The 21351-nt window shown below is 35.1% G+C and overlaps 1 protein-coding gene across 3 annotated transcripts in view; it reads left to right on the top strand.

Annotated features, from left to right (window-relative positions):
• Nucleotides 1-21351, top strand: part of SLC4A10 (solute carrier family 4 member 10) — a 212870-nt gene that overhangs the window by 106846 nt on the left and 84673 nt on the right. The window contains exons 7-11 of one of the 3 annotated variants that reach the window (XM_047870583.1): nucleotides 1125-1216; nucleotides 2175-2264; nucleotides 7240-7397; nucleotides 10480-10567; nucleotides 19145-19291. In XM_047870583.1, coding sequence (XP_047726539.1) covers nucleotides 1125-1216; nucleotides 2175-2264; nucleotides 7240-7397; nucleotides 10480-10567; nucleotides 19145-19291 — 575 coding nt within the window. The remainder of the gene's footprint in view (nucleotides 1-1124; nucleotides 1217-2174; nucleotides 2265-7239; nucleotides 7398-10479; nucleotides 10568-19144; nucleotides 19292-21351) is intronic. The other 2 variants (XM_047870585.1, XM_047870584.1) reach the window with 2 other exon arrangements.

The following is a 21351-nucleotide window of genomic DNA, read 5'->3' as shown; positions in this document are numbered from 1 at the left end:
GGTGAACTTTGAATAAAATTGGGATTTAGGTAGATACAGAGAAGAGGCGGGCAGAGAGGAGAGAGTACTCCTAAGACTGAGGAGAATAAGAGCAGTAATTTGGAGTCATGAGTTATGGTCATAAATATGGTCAAGGCTTCAAAGCTGGTTCATCATTACTGATTTCCCAGCAAAACTAACAAGTGAGGATAGGGAGAGATTTTGGAAGAAGAAGAAAGACACAAGTGAAATTAAGCAGAGTTAGTTAATTTTTATCATTTAATTGCAGAGTTTGGGCAGATTTCAGATAAGTTGTGTTTGAAAAAGATGTTTCATATTTAGTGAACTGGAATTTAAATACACATTGTCACATCCCCTCCTCTACTGTCCATTTATTTAACTAATGTCATAATCTTCCTAATGGGAAAAAGACTACAAAGTAATGAGGTTGCTGGTTGGTGTTAATGGAAGACTAATGCAATTCAAAGTTATTGATCTTTTCCCATGCAGACCAATATCAGTACGCTTACATAATTGTGTAGTAACAAGGATAAAATCATATTCAAAGTGTTAGTACTGAGTAAGGGAAGGGTATTTCTAATTGGACCTCTCATATAGAAATCTCTAAGTGTTATTGTCAAAGAATTTTTTCTCATTGTTTTTTTCAGATGCACTAGAAGTCATCAATAAGTTGTGTACTTTTCAGATATTTCCCTTAAAAAAAACTTTACATTTAAAATTCTTCAGGTTGAGCTTAAGTCGTAATAGATATCTATCCTTCCATGAATATATGTCATCTATACCTGTCATTAGTTTTGGATGAAATTTAGAAATCAGTGATGTTTCCAAACCAGGATTAGATTTAAATATTTTGTAGCTGATTTTCTTTGTAGAGAATAACTTTTAGTTATTGAGTTTTAATCTAAGGATTGGCTTTCTTTTTCTTGACTGAATTCTCCCATTTCTATCTGTAACTAATAAATAAGAGTTTTGTATTGATATAGATCTATTTATATTGACCTTTCATGCTTACCTCATAAACTCATTAAGAAACCTCTGTTAGCCTAGATTAATTCATTTTTCACTCAATCTGTCTAGAATTCTGTAAGTAATTGTTTGTATTCTGTAATAACAATTTCTTTTAGCAGGTCAGGTTGTTTCTCCTCAGTCTGCTCCAGCCTGTGTTGAAAATAAAAATGATGTGAGCAGAGAAAACAGCACTGTTGACTTTAGCAAGGTAAGCTTTTCTCTCTCTCATTTAAGTAAGCTGCTGAATTATTACTAGACATTACTACCCATTTTAAGAGGTGTTGACACAACTTTTTGCATGCGCTGTTTTGGTTTCTTAGCCAAAGCTTGATCCTGTAATAGAGGATGTTAGCATTTAAGTTCACATGTAACATTTTGCTTATTCACAAAACCAAATGTGTAAGTTTTATGTACCGTCTTCAGGTTTCAGCCACTTGGTATAATGTATCTCCTGTAGAAAGAAAGATGACTTCACAGACAATATCACAGAAGTTTATTGATGAAGAGTTTTGCTGGTTATTCTTTTTCAAAATCATTTTTCCTCTGTGGAAAAACAAATCATATGAAGATTCATCATGGTAATATAGCAAGGCATTAGTGTAGGGAAACACTAGAATATAATAAGGCAACAGAATTTTGAATAAAAACATGATAAAAACTGCCTCTGTTGGGGGATACATCTAAGTAGAGACAATTCAAATGAAATCATTTACCTGAACGTATTCTAAGAAAATAGAATACATGTGATTTTGGTCAGCAAATTCTTGACATTGTATATGTGCTATTGTAGGTTATGGCAAACTAACGCTTGAACAGGAAAGAGGAGTTTCCCTGTTAACGAAAACTAAAGAGAGTCAACAATCCTCTTTATCTGAGTGGCTGAAACAGTCCTAACCCAGAGTGATTTCTTTTCCCCCTAAAATGCTTAGCACTGGCAATCACTTTAACAGTGGGAGGAGGTGGGAAAGGGAGGCAGAGCAGAGGAAGTTGCCTGCATCAAGCTTCTGAAGATTAATGGCCATCAGCTCCTTGTTGCTGTTTCAGAATGCCTCTGCCAATGCCCAAGTGGCCTAGGTCTAGTCATGTGCATGTTCTCCCTCTGGTGCCTGGCGAAGTCTCCGTGGGAGCATGGTGTACCAGCTTAAGTCTGTTAATTATGCGTGCAGGGACTGGGAGGCCAACAAAAGGGGCATACTAGTCCCTGTGGGATGAAACAAAGGCATGAAAAAGGACCTCCACACCAGCAAGAGAGAGAGGTGAGGGCACACTCGGGCTATGTTTCTCCAGTGGTTCAAAGCTCATTTCACCGTATGGAGGCATGTGATTCAAATATTAAGCCAGTTCAAATGTATTCCATTTGCCGCTCCAAAAAACACATCTTTTTAAAGCATCACATCTTCATTCATCTGCAAGTTGGAACAAAATTGTCAGAAACTGCCATATATTTAATTTCTGAAATTCTTCATTTGAAACAATATCTTAAAAGCAGTGACATAAAAAGTTGCTTACCTATTTATGCAGGCACTAACAGTATAACAAGGGCATATTTAACATTCTCAAAAACAAGGATAATAAATCACATCCTTTCAAATAAACTACCTTTTAACTTGTTTAAAGGATATAACCCCTTGACACTGAATTTTATATCTCCATATCATTTTGCTTTTAGTTCTCTGACCTATCTTTGCAGCCTTCACCAATGCTTTATCACATTTGAAAGCAAATGAATACTGCCCGTTGGAGACAGTAGTCTTATGTTCAGGTCCCCCAAAACAATTAGAACTACAGAAGAGAGAAAAGATATACATTCTTTCCTTTAACCCTTTTCTTCCTTATTACATTTCCAATCGCTGGTCCATTTCATCTTTTAACAGGCAAGTGAAATTTTTATAGCCCTCTACTCAGTGCCAACCATCTATATTCCTCAGTGTTTCGTGCATATCATGGGGCACTGGAAAGAATGTGGCTTTTGAGGAAGAGAATCAGTCCATGAATTCTAACTCCAGCGTTTATAAGCGATCTGATCTTGGAGAAGTTCTCTGAACTTCAGCTTCCTTATTTGTAAAATAAGAATAACAATACCTATTTATAATTTTGCTGTAAAGATTAAATGAGAATATATACACAGAGGCTGGCAGAGTGCTGAGCATATAATAGATGTTCAGTAAAATGTGGCTGCTGTAGTTGTTGTTGTTGTTGTTGTTAATATTAGTGGAAATAGTAATATCAAAAATAAATAATAGACCAGAATATAATATATTTTGGTCTTCTCTGGATGTCTCATGCCTTGAACAGTGCTTGAGATGTATTTGTTGAATAAATCCTATGAGATTTAATAGAATTTAAGCCTTTAGCTCTGGAACTTTTTTCCAAGTAATACTTTTTACCTTATAAACTGGGAGGGCAGAGTAATAGGGTTGGGGAAAATCACATGTGATCCATCATTATGGAAATAAATTTTCATGCCAGATTTTATAGGTACATGAGGTAAAGTTTTTTTTTGTTTTTGTTTTTGTTTTGTTTGTTGTTATTTTTAGCTCTAATGACTTCACTTTGATAGTGAATTTGCTCAAAGCTCGGCTAGTCTCCAGGTTACTGTGTCTATGTAAATATTTAAGCTTTAATGTTTAGATTCCAAAACCCATTAGAATTTTGAGATGTTAAGGACATGTGACTTGATCCTATATCTTTGGTATATTCCATCTACATTAAAAAAAATTTTTTTTAATGTTTATTTTTGAGAGAGAAAGAGACAGAGAGTGAGCAGGGGAGGGCCAGAGAGACAGGGAGACACAGAATCTGAAGCAGGTTCCAGGCTCTGAGCTGTCAGCACAGAGCCTGACACGGGGCTCGAACTCATGAACTGCAAGATCATGACCTGAGCCGAAGTCAGATGCTTAACCAACTAAGCCATTCAAGTGCCCTCAATCTACATATTTTTAACCCTTCCAATGGATAAGCTCACTAAATTCATTAACTTAAGGAATGTTTTTGAACATAATCTGCGTTATCAGGTTTTTGCTTCCCATAATGCTTTTAAAAAGCAGATGTGTGAAAACACTCCATATCTCTTTGTTTTTTAAACTGGCATGGAGATGACTATTTTAGTGTTTCTCAGATGTTGGTAATGTTTCTTTTATTTCAAAAGATCCAAAGAGGACTTCATATTATTTTCTATGTAGAGAGAACTTTCCTCTGCATCTGTCTTTAGTATGTTAAACGTACTACAGTGAGTTGGATTATTAAATCCCTGAACAGTAGAAAACCTTGGAAATCTTCTCATTTAGAAAGTGAGAAAGCTGAATCCCAGAGAGAGTAAGAGAGCTGCTCAAGATCACTGGCTGGTTAGTGTCACAACACCATTTCTCCCCCAGAGAATCCCTATTAATTTTCTTGTGCTTTCTATAATGGCCTTAAGACTTAAGCTTTCTCCCCGAAGTCCCATCAGCATTTCCTTCCCGTCTCAGCATGTGGCTTGTCCAGACACTTCTTGTTTCACCATGATCTTCTGTCTAACCTTGTTCCCTAGAGATATACCTGTTTCTCACCCACGGCTTAAGTACAAAATGCCCAGCATAAAGCATCTTTCCCTTCTCAGCATAAAGGTCTGGAGAGCCCAGAAGCCTGAGTGTACATCCATATCCATAAGAGTATAGCTTGATTTCTTCAAGGTCCTGTTCAGAGAACAAGAAAATCCCAGGGTTTCTTTATGCTCATTCCAAGTGTTTGAGTCCACTTGAGGATTGTCTTGGAGACAATTGTTATATTAAAAGGTTTGATTGTCAGATAAGGTTCTTATGAACAGTATATTAGCACAAATACAAAAATATAGGGCTAATCCAGGAACAATATAATATGTAATTGTATAATGCAATAATATAATTAGATGATGTGTTATATAATCTCTTACCCCCAAATATATGACTACTCCAAGAATAATAGAATGTAATGAGTATAATATAATGGCTACTCCAGATAAGCTATAAGTTATTACATTTCAAAGCAAAAGATAAATTTGCTAAACCTCAAATTCTGTGTATTTTAATGTTTTTTCTAAACAACAGACATAAATCAAGATATATTAGGTATTATGTAATACAAAAATAATTCAAATGCTAGGACCATATATTTCCTTTTGTAAATTTGACTATTTTTAGCACACTATGTACTCCTTAATTAATTAAATTGCATCTTAAGGCATTTATTTGTATGATTGCCACCAGTCTGAGGCACAGACTTCAATAGTGAAGCCTATGACATTTGCCAAACAATAAATAAACTTATAGAAAGTTTTGGGTGGAATTTAAATTTCTCAGTAAAGTTATGATGGCTATTACCAATATAATTCCTATTTATCATTTGTAGATTTTCTTAAAGAGCTTTTTTCTTAGTTTAAATTTTGTTCCAGTGTATTAACATTGTATAATTGTTATTTCCATTGGGAGAAAAAAACTTTGTTGTTTGTTAGGCTCTAAAAGACTTATGAAGATGAAAATATACTATGTTTTTCTCACAGGGTTAATAGTGTATCTTTTATTCCCTTCTTGAAAATGTATGCATTATCATAAAATTGTAAAGCATTACCAATTTAAAGCATTTTCAAAGTGTGCATTTCTTCTAGCTAGAAAAATAGATACAAAAATATGATAAAAATTCCCATGAAATTTAACCTTCCAGTATTAAGGTAAATAAATACTTTGTATCTATAAATTAAGGATTCTATAAAAGGAAAATATTTAGCATATGATATCCCAATGTACATGTTTTATGAGTTTACAGATTTATATTTGGAAGTATATTTGTAGTTTGAAAATTTTGCAATTTATAGTACTTGTCATAATTTTTTATAGGCAGTTTTGGTTTGTTAAATCATTTTTCTTTTTCTTTAAAATAGAACATTTGTTCTGTTTACTATTTTTAGTGGAGTACTGAAGATTATTTTTATGTTTAATCCTTGTGATAAAATGTATACGTCACATAATAGGATTTATGTTTTATGACACTCATATCTTACAGAAAAATTAAGTAGTTATAATCCTTCCAAGTAGCTATGCTGAGGTCTTGATTTCTGAAAGCAACATATTAAATGTAGTCACTACAGTCTGGCGGTGGACTTCCTAAGGTCCTCATCCAAAAGTTTTAATTTTTTTCATTGTAAACTTCTCAGAAAAAATCTTTTCAAATCATTAAATTTGCAAAAGAAAAAAATCCAAGCCTCACCTATATTTACTGAAGCTCTTTTCTCTCTTTGCACCTATTCCGACTTTGATCTTGGGCCCCCATTTCATTCACATGAGAGCATAAACCAGTTACTATAGCAGATATACTCTTACTCTCCCTACAAAAAGGTATCTATAAAAAGCAACTCAAATGAATTAGAAACAAGAAATAGGCCTTGTGAAATTGACTTTAAAGTCATTGCTTAATTTTCACTGAGGCCCTGACCATTAAAAATTGATATTTACTTTTGAGAGTGTTTTACAATCATTTTCCAGACTTCGCCTTTTAAGCATTTTTTCTTGTAAATGATCGCTTTTGTTTTGTGTTCATTCATTTCAACCACAGACATCTCATATCAGAAATTCAACTCTGCCCGTTCAGCAACGTCAAATGTTAATACATTTATTGTTTTCTTTACTTTGCTATATTTAAATTCTAATGTCTGATGAGAAATGAAAATTGAAGAGTGGTCAGGCCAAGTATAGAATGTGAAGGATATAGAAAAACTAGAAGAAAGATAGACTAAAATCATAATTTATACTGTAAAGAGAAACATGATTATATTTCTTTTGAAATAGGCATATTTTGAGTATTAGTTGAAATATTTTGTCACAAAATTAAGATAATGTAATATAAAAATATTTAAGCCTATTGGCAAATGCTAATTAAATGATGATTAAAATATATTCATCTAAGTGAGCACATATGCTTTTCTCCCTGAAAATTTCAAGATTGCTGATGCTGAAGAAGCTTCTTTTAAAAACATTGAATAGAGAAAGTAGAGTATTCACCTCCTATATGAGAACTTCGAAAAACACACAAGAAGAAAGTTATTATTTTTAAAGGGCAAATGAGATGTTTAACGATGTTAAAACTTGATTTACATATTATTTATATAAGTTATATTTATTTCACCTATGTTTATTGATGGGTTACCACTTGTGAAGCACTGTGCTGGGATATGACTTAGCAGATTTTGGTTTATCTTATTTTACTTTGTGATGCTCTCAGGTTGATCTGCATTTTATGAAAAAGATTCCTCCAGGTGCTGAAGCTTCAAACATCTTAGTTGGGGAATTGGAATTCTTGGATCGAACTGTGGTTGCGTTTGTGAGGTTGTCTCCTGCTGTATTGCTTCAAGGCCTGGCTGAAGTCCCAATTCCAACCAGGTAAAAAGTATAAGAGCATCTTTTGCATTTTTCTGAAACCATTTTTTTTTTTGGTAAAAGAAATTGTCCAAAACCAAAACGAGAAAACAAAGAGTAAATAAGTATAATTTCCTCTGAAAGTTCTCCTAGAAATGAATGTGAAATGCACAAAATTCTTGTTTGTGGAAGAGGAGAAAAATACTTTAAAAATTATTCTGTTCTTTCCTCCTTTCTCTCAAACTCTGATGTTTTCTGTTAGGCATGCTCCTCATCTCTGAATACCCTGGTCAATATCACCATACAAATCCTTTCTTATAATGTTGATAAAAAGGGTAAAGTGTTGGGCTGTCCTCAAGGTTTGCAATGTGGCTAAAAATTGATTGTGGGCTAAAGAGAGGATCCTGTATATGAGTGTGGTCAGACTCAGAAAGGTAAAAGTTTCATAGCTTATGCTTGAATTAGTATGCCTTCCAAATACATGCAAGTGCCATCATTAAGAGAGGCCTTGCTCTATCTAATGTAGTGTTATTTCCATCCCAGGCATATATGTGTTTCCCATGCAGAGTCTGAAGAATTATTGTTAGTAGCATCATGGTACTGTTGTTGAAGTCAAATCAAAAGTGCAAATTTAATTTGATTACCTAAACATATTTTTCATTCAACTATACATAGAAACTAACAACTTAAGGATAATACGAACTGAATTACATTGTTTATAGTTTATCTCTATTTTATAAATAAAATATATGTCCATGGGCAAAACTGTGGAAAAAAGAAAAGAACATTAACTTCAGCATGTTAGGTTCCTAACGATTCATTCAGTGGAGCTTGTTTTCTTCCCTTTCCCTCCCATTAAATGTGATTCCTGTATACAGACAGCTATTTACTCCATCTGCATTCATATAGCAAAACATACTTAAGGAGGGCCCCTTTCCCCCATGATTGGTGCCCTCTGATTGATGCAACTGTTCCAGATGCTTTAGTATCCTTCCACTTCCAAACACTGAATGCCTCAGCCAATTTAAAAATGATGAAAAGTTCAGGTTCTTGGTTTGTAAAATACGTTTCCTCCATGGATCTTTGGCCTTAACTAAAAACATAGCATATTATATCACTCTGTGCTTTGCTGGTGGATAAAATATTCCAAAAATGTGGACTAGTTTAGCCAGGAGAGGCCTCATTCCATAAGAGCTCAGCAAAGGAAAGTGGGATCTGGTGACCCCATCCCTGAATCTGTGACAGGAACAGATTTGAGGCAGGAACCTGGTTACCATTCAGGTTGTAGGAAGAAGTGTCCGTTCATCCTGTGGGAGGGTTCCCAAGACTTCTGATACATGCCAACTTTTATTAAAAAGAGGGAAGAAAACTTGAGCACATTAGCGTGGCATCTGACTCTGATTAGACCGCATTTTTTCTATATACAACTTGCAACCTATTCAGAGTTTCTGGGAATTTGGACTTCAGGTGTCAGATATCAGACTTACTAATTGTAGAGGTATTATTTTAGTAGTTTAAAATTCCTTTTCAGTCCTCCAAGCAGTGAATTCTTGTTCCACCATTTAGGAAGGTGTCTGATGAAATTCTGCGTCAATGATGGCTATTTATGACAATGATAGTTCCTGTATTTCAAAGGAGAGAAAAGAAAAATTCCCAGGAGTAGAGAAAAGCCTTAATGGGGTTACATACCCTCACTTTGAAAACTGTCAAGGTTTAGGTGACCTCATTTCATACTGACATAGCAAAATATGTGTAGAGAACAATGGAGGAAAAATTAGGGGCACAGTAGAGCCACTGTGTAAGGGAGAGATTAAAAAGACTAGACTATTTAGTTTGGAAAGGTGAAAAATGGAAGAAGATTAGTTAGACAAGTAGAATAAAGAAAGCTGTTCAAGGTTCCTAATTATTCTTTCTTCGGAGGATAAAGGCACACCATGAATATAATAGCACACATAGTAAAAATGTCAGAAAATAATTTTTTAGGACTTTATAAATAGCCCATGAAGTAGAAACCTGAAAAACAGCAAGATGTACATAGGTTATAAAATTTCTTAAAAGTATTATAGTTGATAAAGCACCTGCCACCACAGTAAGCTGGTCCTCTTTTAAATGTGTAGTAGACATTTCTGTATAGTAGAAATTGACTTGGGTTCAGGTAAAACTAACACAAAAAAATCGATGTCAGACTCTCTAAGACTGTGCAATATATGCTTCGTGTAAAAACATGTACAATCTTTAAAGTTTATAGTTAAATGAAAGGTAGGAGTATAGTATCTGATTTGGTACACCTTATAAAGCTATTTAGTCTTCACACGTAAGAACATAAACCATTTAGCAAATTAATACCACTGAATTATATTGCAGAATATAGGGCATTTTAAAATTTTCTCAATTTCTCTGTAGCATTGACCTTTTTCAGAGACAATTGCTAGAGTCCTCCAAAACTAGAGCGTGTATAGATTTCTTCAAAAGCTCCAGTTGTGACGATGAGTTTGCTAGACTTTCAGTCTAATTTAGATGGAATATCACAATGTAGCCAGTATTTATATTCCTCCATAATTGGAATTAATAGATCATTAACTCCCTGTTTCTTCTGCCTAATTTATCTTTTGATTCCTGACAATTTTTTTTTATTTAATGTAAATTGCACATATAACTGCTATTTTTTTGACCATGTTCTTTCTTTGTTGATACTATTATGTTACCTTTTTCCTCTTTACCTGATGCTACAATTTGAATATTAGTGAGTTCTCTTCCTTATAATTCAGAAAAGCTTAATCATATTTTAGTTTTCTCACCTTCCTCCTCTAAGGATTATACAATCCTTAAGATTCTCACTATCATGTAGGCTCTAAGGGTAACTATATGGGAAAATACTGAGATCAAAATAACCATGGATTCCCATTGCTTAGGGATCTTAAGCATAAGTGGAAATCATCTTAAAATGTTTCCAAACAATAATAAACTGTGAAAAAATATGTAAGTATTTTACATCAAATCCCCCATCTTAAATAAGTCCTTTAAGCTGAGTGATTCTGTAACTATTAAAGTTATTTTTTATATTTCTACCTTGAAACTTTTTGTTTTTTTTTCTTCTTAATTACAGATTTTTGTTCATTCTTCTGGGACCCCTGGGAAAGGGTCAACAGTACCATGAGATTGGCAGATCAATTGCAACCCTAATGACAGATGAGGTATTTATTCAAGTTCATTGGGAACATTTTCCCCATTAGGTACACTTAACTTTTGGAGTTCCTGTATTCATGACTATTTGTTGTGAATCAGATTTCTCTCTATTAAATCCCCCTTCTTCTATGTTTCCAGTATAAAATTTCCTTTGAAAAAATTTGTTTGAAAGGGGTAATAAATTCACACACATGACTATAATGCTTTAAAACCTCATACTCTAGAGAAAATTCTTTATTTAGTGACATTTAGAAGATATTTATTAATATTCCCTTATAGTGTATGTCCTGCTAAAGTGAGTGCCATTGTTAATATCATTACAACCTTGTAATTATTTTGGGCAAAATAATTTTAGGACCTCAAGAGAAAACAGTGACAGTGTATCTGAATAGTATATATGACACCAAAATCTATGCAACATCTATCAACTCTCTTTACAGTTTTGCCTGAATGTTCTTAACCTGAGAGTCTTTGAACCATTAGAGGAGCTACAGATGGATTTCAAGGGGGCTGTGATCTTTATGATACAGCACACAAATTTTTCTGTGTAAAAAATTTGTATGTACTTTTTTTGGGACTGGAAAAAAGTTTTTAGCAGCTTCTCAAAGAGGTATATGTCTCAAAAATGTATGATCATGAAAATAAGAACATAAGTGCTAACATATAACTGGTTTCTTGTATCCCCAGCACCTTGTGGAAATCTATTTTTTATTGTTTTTAATTGTTAAAGAAGAGCAAGTACAAAAGACCACAGAAGGGTCATACATTCAAAATTTAGTAGTAAATAAACAGGCTATACGTTTTCTAGAATCTCATCTAAAGAATTTAATGTATTTATTGAAATACATGGCTTTGGATTGAAAATTTGAAAAAAAACAAATTAGTATTGTTATATAACTTTTCCTTAGGTTTATGAAATCTGAAATTTTGAACTTTAGGGTTTGATATAAATTCTATTATATCTGTCTAAATTATGTTTTATGGTTTTGTATGGATTTGTTATTGATATTTACACATAGGAAACCAAAAACCAGAAGAAAAACATATTTTTCATCCGTTTGAGAATCAACGAGTGTATTAGTTTTCTATGGCTGCCATAAAAATTATCACAAACTAGGTGATTAAGACAAGAATAATTTATTTTCTCACATTTTGGGGAGCTAGAAGTGTGAACTCAAGGTGTCAGTAGGACCACATTCTCTCTGAAGGCTCTAGGGGAGAATGTTTCCTTGTCTCTCCAGCTTCTGGTGGCTCCTGGCATTTCTTGCCTTGTGGTGGCAAAATTCCAGTCTTCACCTCCATCTTCATGTGGCCTTCTCCCCTGTGCCTCTGTGTTTTCTTCTTTTCTGTCTCTTACAAGAACACCTGTCATTGAATTTAGGGCTCACTCTAATTTAGGATGATTTTATCCTGAGATCTTTACCTCCATTATATCCGCAAAGACCCTTATTCCAAATAAGGTCACATTCTGAGGTTCAGGTGGATTTATGTTTTGAGAGCACACTACTCGGTCCACTACAGTGAATGTCATTTTATTGAGGACATCTGAGAGAAGACAGGGGAGTTAAAAAAAAAAGGGCTTCAGGAGGACCACCCACTTGCTCTAGTAGAACTCTCATGAGAAGACACAGTATCTTTGCTTTAAGTGGTTCCATAATGATTAATATTTTACAATTTTTACAGCATTGCAAAATATATGCCACTGTGATTTGTAGTCCACAATTTAAGTACTGTCACTTTTATGCACATGTATTTTGTGTTATGTTTCCACATCTTAAGACATTAGGACATTACATTAAGCTGTTTCTGGGGCATGGGATAGGTTATACGATAAGAGGGACACGTTGGGTCATGGGAGGTACATATATACTCAACGTATCTCTCTTCCTAATTCTTCCTTTCCCCAATTAGGCGTCAAGACTTTCTCAACAGAAAGATTTCAATTCCAAAGTTTTTAAAAACTAATCCACTGGGTGTGGAACAACAGAGAAACATCCATGTTTTTTAAATTTTAGGGTGAGAGTGATAGCAGAGAAAGAAAGGATTTCCATCTATTTCCCTGATTAAAGAGAACTACCCAATTTGAGAACAAGCATTGGCCATCTAATGAGGGCTCAAACATAAATCCCTTAGATTTGAAAGTTTAGAGCTTAGTTTTAGAGTAATTTGTAACTCTCACCAGTGGGATAGAGAAGCAGAAACTCAGCCAGAAAGTTACTATAGAAGACGAGGGTGATTAACGATAAAGGGCATGTTAATTATAATAGTGCATTAATTGAATATCAAGAAATATTTAAATGTTTTCTCTTTTAAAAGAGAAAGCACTTTTTTGTTGTTGTTGTTCAAAACACAGGTAGACAAGTTGTTCTGCTTATCTAATTGCTTTGAAGGCAATGAATAATTACACTCATTAAGAACAAAATTTAGTTTGATTCATAAAGTTTAGTTAAGAACTGATGAATCGGATTACAGTATCAAACTGTAAATTCTGTGACAGCTGTTACCACTTATTATTCATTTTTGTGCCCTGATGTTGTCAGGTGCTCAAAAAAACTTTTTGTTGCCTGAGCTCTGTTTGTTTTTCTCCTCTCCATACTGGAAACTTCTTGTACATACATAGTCTGTCTTTTCCTTTTGTATCTTTAGACTTAGCTAGCCTGGCATCTGGTCTTCAGTCAGGGTTAGTAATTTTTTTTTACATGAGTTAATGACTGAATGTGCTAGTCCTCTTAGCAATACCTGATCTTGAATCAATTGAGTAATCTATTTTGTTCCTTTCCGTTAAGCATTGCTAGAGATAAATCATATGATTTTGGTTATTGGCACTATGACCATTGTATTAATCCCTTTCCATTCTTAAACATTATTTTTTTTAATTTTTTTTTCAACGTTTATTTATTTTTGGGACAGAGAGAGACAGAGCATGAACGGGGGAGGGGCAGAGAGAGAGGGAGACACAGAATCAGAAACAGGCTCCAAGCTCCGAGCCATCAGCCCAGAGCCTCACGTGGGGCTCGAACTCACGGACCACGAGATCGTGACCTGGCTGAAGTCGGACGCTTAACCGACTGTGCCACCCAGGCGCCCCCCATTCTTAAACATTATTAAGCACACCAAAGACTTTTTGTTTATATAACTAGCATGCCAATATTTATCATAATAGAACTTAAAACTGAGAATTTTTAAAAATCTGTATTTATGAAATTCATTTAAAAATAATAAAATAAATATATGTTAACATACTGAAATAATGTTTATGAAATAAAATCAATATATGTTAACATAAATAATGAAATAACGTTTATGAAAACAAAAGGAAAGACAAAAACAAAAAATTTCCTGAGAGTGACATCATTTTTCTTTTTCTTGTTCTTGGCTTTTGAGCCAACAGTTTTCTCTGTTACCCAGATTTTGAGTCAGTACTGACTTTTCTGTTCAATCAGAGAACATGCCCAAATACAGTAGCTATTTAAGAAATACATATCAAATATGTGTCCAGGTTTCCTCCATCCTGAAAATGAAATACCTACTGCTTCATATAGCATCTACCATTGAAGAACTGTTGACTGAATCTGAATCTCAACAGCTTTGTAGGAGTAGTGTTCACCTAGTTCTTGATATCTTAGCTTCATTCATCTCAATGTGTTACAGTCTGAATTTTGTTGGCACCACTGTGCTAAAACTGTTTTCAGTAAGGTCCTTATTTACCAGATATACTATTCCATGTTCTGTACTCAGTGTCACTTGATCTCCTATTGGCATTTGACATTGTTGAATACCTGTTCTTTCCTTTTTTTTTCATGAAGAACAACTAAAATTAATTGTGTGCTTTGTTTTGAAACTAAATTTTGAAATAGAAACTATTGCTTAAATACATTCTTTTATGTACAATGAGTTTTTTACTTTATCTCTCATATACAAGTTTTTAATATACCTAGAATTGCTTTTTGCATGGGAGATGGGTAAAGATCCAATTTAATTTTTATATAATCACTTGGCTTAGTACCATTTATTGGTTAGTCCATCATTTACTCAATGGTGGGTAATAAGTGCTTTTCAAAAAAACCCCCATCCATCTCTGCGCCATCACTATTTTAATTATAGTATTCTTACTATAATGAGTCTTGGTCTCTATTAGGTCGAATTCCTTCTTCACTTTGTTCTTTATTAATTCCTTCAATAAATATTTATTGAATGTGAACTATTTATCAGGCACTTTTGCAGTTGATGGGGATATATGAGTGAACAAAAGAGACAAAAGCCTTTTCTTTCATTGAGCTAATAGTCTAGTGAAAAAACAGACTAATACATAAAAGTAAAATGTATGATATGTGGTGATAAGTGCTTTGGAGGAAACCGCCAAAGCAGGGAAGGAAGATAGGAATGGAATGGAGACAGTTGCAAGTTAAAATCAGGAACCTAAAAGAGAAGGAGCAAGCTATTCGGATATCTGAGGGAATACTTTCCAAACAAAAGAATAAATGAGGGAAAATGCTTTGAGACAGGAGCTTGCCAGGAATATCTGAGGAACAGCAAAGAGGACAACATGGCTGGGCAGGAGGGAGAAAGGGAGAGTGCAGTAGGCAATGAGGTCAAAGAGGCAACAGGCCAGTCTCTGTAGGGACTTGGAGTTGGGAAGCAAATGAAAGACTTTGAGAAAAGAAATGACATGATTTATCTTGTGGAGGAGCAAGGGAAAAAGCAGAGAGACCACTTGAGAGGCACTGCAACAATTTGGGCAAGCAGGGGTGGTGAAAGAGAAATCAATGCAATTCCAATCAAAATCCCAACAGGATTTATCAAGGAGCTTGATAAACTTATTCTAAGAAAAACATAGAAGAATAAAGGTCCAAAAATATTAAAAGCAGGCTTGAAGGACACAAACACATTTATTGAGGTTTCTTCCTAATTCACTGCTGCTTTTTTTCAGCTTCCTTTTCTGTATCCTTCCTTCTTCCCTTCCACTGCATTGAAACTTGCTCCTTAATTATGGTTCCTACATTATCAGTTTCTCCTTCCCTACTCTATCATTTCTATCTCCTTATAAAGATGGTCTAGACTCTCCTATATTTTAAAAGAAGAGAAAGAAACAAAGAGAGGAAGAGAGGTGGGCGGGGGGAGGAAAAAAGGAAAGAAGAAAGAAAGAAGGAAAGGGTACTTCCTCATTGTGTGGTCTTGAGCAAGTTAACTTCCACTCTCTCTGCCTCAGTTTCCTCATCTTCAAACTGGGAATGACAATAATTGTAAATATTTCATGTTATTATTGTGAAGAATATATATTTATTGCCTACTACATATTGGAGATAAAGTGGTAGGAATGAAAGCTTTGGGCACTGGCCTCATGGAATACCCTGAAGTCATCCTTGACTCCTCTTTCACACTCAAGTCCGATCTATCTGTAAATCTGCCTGCCTCTACTTTCACAATATGTGCAGAATCCTACTACTTCTGACTTTCTGAACTGCTATCACCTGGTTCTTACCCTCATCACCTGGCCCATGCCACCATTATTATTCTACCATCGCAATAGAACTCCTACTGCTCTCTCTGCCCTTGCCTACTTCCTTCTGTTCTCGAGACAACAGCAGGAGCTAGGCTTCTGCTCAAGGCCCTCTAATAGCTTCTTATCTCATTCAGAGTAAAAGTGAAAATTCTTATGAAGATCTAAAAAATCCCAGGATGACTTTCTGCCCTTTTGACCTTTCCTGCTGCTCTCCCTCTAGCTCATTCCTTCCCAGCATTTGGCCACCTAGCTACTTCTCAAATATGACATGCATGCTTTCACCCGAGAATCTTTGCACTGGCTATACCCTCTGCCTGGAGAGCTCTTGCTTCCAATACCTTGGTTTTTGCTGAAATGTCTCACTGAGGTCTTCCTTAATCACCCTATTTAAAATTATAGCACCCCCCAGTCATACCCTTATTCTCTTTTCCTACCTCATTTTTCTATATTGGACTTTCCACCCTACAACAAAATATATACACTCCTTATATTGTTTATTTTCCATCTCTACCCTCCCACTAGAATGTAAGCTCCATGAGGGGATGGATTTTTGTTGGTTTTATTCACTGACGTATCCTTAGCATATAAATAGTTCGATAAATATTAAATGAATGTTCAGAGCTCATGTGTTAGCAGGAAAAATAAGCATTAAACAACTAATTATATAATTAACAATGAATTACAATAATTATAATTACAGTGAAAGCTATCAAGAAAAGGGACAAGGTGTTAGGAACGTATTAACAGGATGTCTAATCTTGTTTGAGAGGGGATCAGGGAAGGCTTCTCTTAAAAGTCAAATGTATGTTGAAATCAGAATGTTAGGTTAGCTAAACAAAGAGAAGGGGGAAGAGCCCTTTAAAATAAAGCTATTGGGGAAATTGGTGATAGGAAATCAATAGTAAAGAATGTTTTAAATTTAAAATCAAACAAATTGTGGTATCTGAGGAGTTTGAAGACAATAGGAAATCAGCTGCCCTGAATGAATTTGGACATTCATATATCTAAAGCAGGTATAAGATCATGTGATCCTTTGAAGCAATTAAAAAATTTTTTTAAATATTTATTTTTTTTAATGTTTATATTTATTTTTGAGACAAAGGGAGACAAAGCATGAGTGGGGGAGGGACAGAGAGAGAGGGAGACACAGAATCCATGGCAGGCCCCAGGCTCTGAGCTGTCAGTACAGAGCCCCATGCGGGGCTCAAACTTGTCAACCGCGACCTGACCGGAGCCGAAGTTAGAGGCTCAGCCCACTGAGCCACCCAGGCACCCCAATGTTTATTTATTTTTGAAGGAGAGAGAGACAGACTGTGAGTGGGGGAAGGGCAGAGAGAGAGGGAGACACAGAATCCAAAGCAGGCTCGAGGCTCCAAGCTGTCAGCACAGAGCCCAATGCGGGGCTTGAACCCACAAACTGTGAGATCACGACCTGAGCCGAAGTCGGAGGCCCAACCGATTGAGCCACCCAGGCGCCCCGAAACAATTTTTTTAATTAAGAGGTCAAATCAAGAAAGATTTCAAGAGAGTTGCTACTAGCAGGGAAACAGTAAAGTAGTTAAACTCTTGTTGGGATTAAGAACATTTGCAACTCTTAAATGTTTAGATTGGGTCTCATGATCATATAAAACTCTGTAGAAGAGGAGAGATATTCTGAGCTATAAACTCAGTGGCTTATGGTAGGAAATCAGTGTTGTCAATATTTAGAAAAAATATCTTTCCCAAAATACAACTAAACCATTAATATGTTTTTGGTGTCTTCAAATTATCCTAAAACAAGACTATATGTTTATCATACCAATGATCATCTGTGAAAAGTTCTTGGTTGGAAAGTAAAGCAAAAGCCTTTGAAAATAATCATAATCTCTTCTTCAGCAGTTTAGATTGAGTATCAAACCAGAAACTAAAACAAATGTTCTAAAAGTAGAATATTTGAAAGCACAATTTCCCTGGAAATTTTAGAAAAGGTGGTCAGTGTAACATGTAACTCAGCATAAGAATAATTTAGTAACCCCAAGCCTCAAATGTCTGCTCCATTTCATATTATATGAAATACAAAAAGTATCAGAAATATTCATATTATGTTTAATATAGACTAAATTATCCCATGTATCTTTATTTTTACTTTCTTCATTTGTTATGTTAAATATACCATTTGTCTCTGTGTTATGCTGCAGGAATAACCACCTACAATCTCAGTGGTTTAAAACAGTGAGCATTTATTTCTATGATGGCCTGTGTCTGTCCTAAGTTAACAGAGGGGTTCTGCAGATTATTGTCGCTCAGGTACCCAGGCCCATAGAAGCTCCCCCTCACCCTGCTTTTTCTCAGTCACTACGGCAGACAAAAGACAATGCGTTAAATTACATGCAGATTGTCATAACTTCCATTTGAAATTGGCATATGTGCACCTAAATGGGGTACACCTAATCCCACTATCAAAGAAGGCAAGGAATGACATCTTACCCTATGTCGAGAAGAACTGTGATGTCTGTCAATAGCATAAATGACTACCACAGCGTGCGCGTGTGTGTAAATGTAACTCATTTTGAATGGAAATATGCTTGTTATACTGTATAGATGATGTGATATATATTCAGAAAACACTCATTTATAACTTTATTATTATTTAAAAATTAAAACAAATAACATTTTAAGTTAGTTTATATGTTTCAGGGTATAAGTATTGCTAAAATTTTCAATATATTCTATAAATCTTATCTCTGTTTTTAAGCAAGGGCTTCTTTCTGAAAGTTTGATTTCGCCACACAAAAATAACCTTTGCCAAGCTTGAATCCTTAATTCTAACTGAATGAGATTCCTTTCATACTCCTTTCTCTTTTTCTTACTTTTGTTTCAGAAATTTCAACATTCATTCTAGCACTCTAAGAAAAATCTATATCTGTGTGCATTCGTAGAATAAATTATAATAGTTTAAAAACTTTTTTTAGTTAGAGCTGCCTAGTTCTTCAAATTGTTATAATCACATGTAAGATAACTGGGAAATGAAAACACTGAACACATTAAGATTTTATGATTACTTTTTATCTTTATTTATTATTTTTATCTTTTCCTCCTGTAGGTATTTCATGATGTTGCTTACAAAGCTAAAGATCGCAATGACTTGGTATCAGGAATCGATGAATTTCTAGATCAGGTTACTGTTCTTCCTCCTGGCGAATGGGATCCAAGCATTCGTATAGAGCCTCCCAAAAATGTTCCTTCCCAGGTATGTATATTTGAAAATACTCTTAAAAATCCCGTCATTTTTTTTGTCTTTTAAATACATGTACTAAAAAAGTATAACTCATTGAAAAGATTCAAAATGATTTAAATTGTGTGTTATTGTGATTTTTAATAACATATATATATATATATATATATATATATATATATATATATATATATATTTGGTGTTCATTCCCTTTTGTGGGATGGAGCTCCTAAACCCCTTCAAATTTCCTAAGTGAGGAGCAAGATGTTAATGAGGTGACTTTTGGAACTCACCACAGGATGGGCTGCTGGCCACTGGAGCCAACTGTGTGATTAGAGAGTTAGAACTTTCAGTCCCACCCTCCCACCTCCAGGAAGTGGAAGGGGCTGGAGATTGCATTCAGTCACCAATTGCCAATGTTTTAATCAATCATGCCTATGTAATGAAGCCTCCATGAAACCCCAAAAGGACAGGGAGCAGAGAGCTTCCAGGTTGGTGAACATGTGGAGACTGGGGAGAGAAGCATGTCTGGAGAGGGCAAGGAAGCTCCTCACCCTTTCTCCATACCTTGCCCTGTGCATCTTTTCTACCTGGCTGTGTTCCTGAGTTATATCCTTTCATCATAAGCCAGTGATCTGTATGCAAAATGTTTCCCTGAGGTCTGTGAGCTGCTCTAGCAAATTAATTGAACCTGAGGAGAGGGTCATGGGAATCTTTGATTTATAGCCACTCAGTCAGAAGCTCAGGTGGCAACTTGGGGTTAGACGGGGGCAATCTTGCAGGTGTAAACCCTTAATAGTGGAATCTGATGCTGTGTCCCATTAAATAGTGTCAGAGTTGAGTTGGATTGTAGGATACCCAGCTAGTATCTGTAGTATTGCTTGTTGGTGTGGAGAACCCCCTGGTTCAATGGGGAACACATTGGAATTGGTACCAGAACCTATATAGCACCTAAGAAGGTAGGGATATGAAGTTACAGAGTCTTAATGCTATCCAACACACTTCACTGAGAAATTTGATATATTGATGATATGCTACCAAATCAAATGGTCCCATATGCCTGGAAAGATTTTAAACCCACCTTAAAACATATTATACTGGAGGAAAATTAAAATTTTAATAAACATGTAAAATATGGCCTGAGAAAAGCCCATTGCTATCTTTCCATATTTTGATATATTACTTTGAAATTGGTGAACATTAAGAAAATTCAGCCTGGGCTGCCTGGGTGGCTCAGTCGGTTAACCATCTGACTCTTGATTTCATCTCAGGTCATGATCTCACAGTTCCTTAGATCAAGCCCTGCATTGGGCTCTGTGCTGACAGTGCAGAGACTGCTTGGGATTCTCTCCCTCTCTCTCTGCCTTTATCTCTCTCTCTCTCTCAAAATAAATAAACTTTTTTTTTTTAAAAAAAGGAAAGAAAATTCAACCTCCAGCCCAGACACAACACTCCCATCACCATGGCTTCTCTGGGGTCATTGGCATTTTCCTCCTCTCTCCTCCTTTTGTGTATGGAGCTTGGTGTGGGAAACCTGATCGAAGAATTAAAGATCGAATTTTGCTGTGTGTCTGGATTTTCTTACTGCTTGTTCTTGCCATTTTATAATGTACCAAGTGGAAACTAGATAAAAATGTATACAGTAAGGCTCTCAATAATTTATATTTTTCCTAGGTGACATCATTTATCACCCTGTTGAAAAACAAAGTCACATGATCTTATTTTCTGCCTATTCAATCCACCTTGCCACACTGAACATTTCACAGTTCAGACTTTTTGAAGTCTATTAAGTAGGAATGTTTATTCTGCTGTATTTCTAGAAATTAAACTTTAATGACATTTCAAAGCTCTTTAATGCTTTAAAGTTCTTTTTGATATCTGATAAAGGGTCAGTATCAAAATTATATAAATAACTTATAAAACTCAATACCCCAAAACAAATAATCCAATTAAAAATGGGCAGAAGGCAGGAACAGACATTTCTCCAAAGAAGACATTCGGATGGCCAATAGGCATATGAAAAGATTTTTAATATCACTCATCATCAGGAAAATGCCAGTCAAACTGTGATGAGG

This window comes from Prionailurus viverrinus, chromosome C1, assembly GCF_022837055.1.
Source record: "Prionailurus viverrinus isolate Anna chromosome C1, UM_Priviv_1.0, whole genome shotgun sequence".
NCBI classification, from domain to species: Eukaryota; Metazoa; Chordata; class Mammalia; order Carnivora; family Felidae; genus Prionailurus; species Prionailurus viverrinus.
This window is presented reverse-complemented; position numbering and strand designations above follow the sequence as displayed.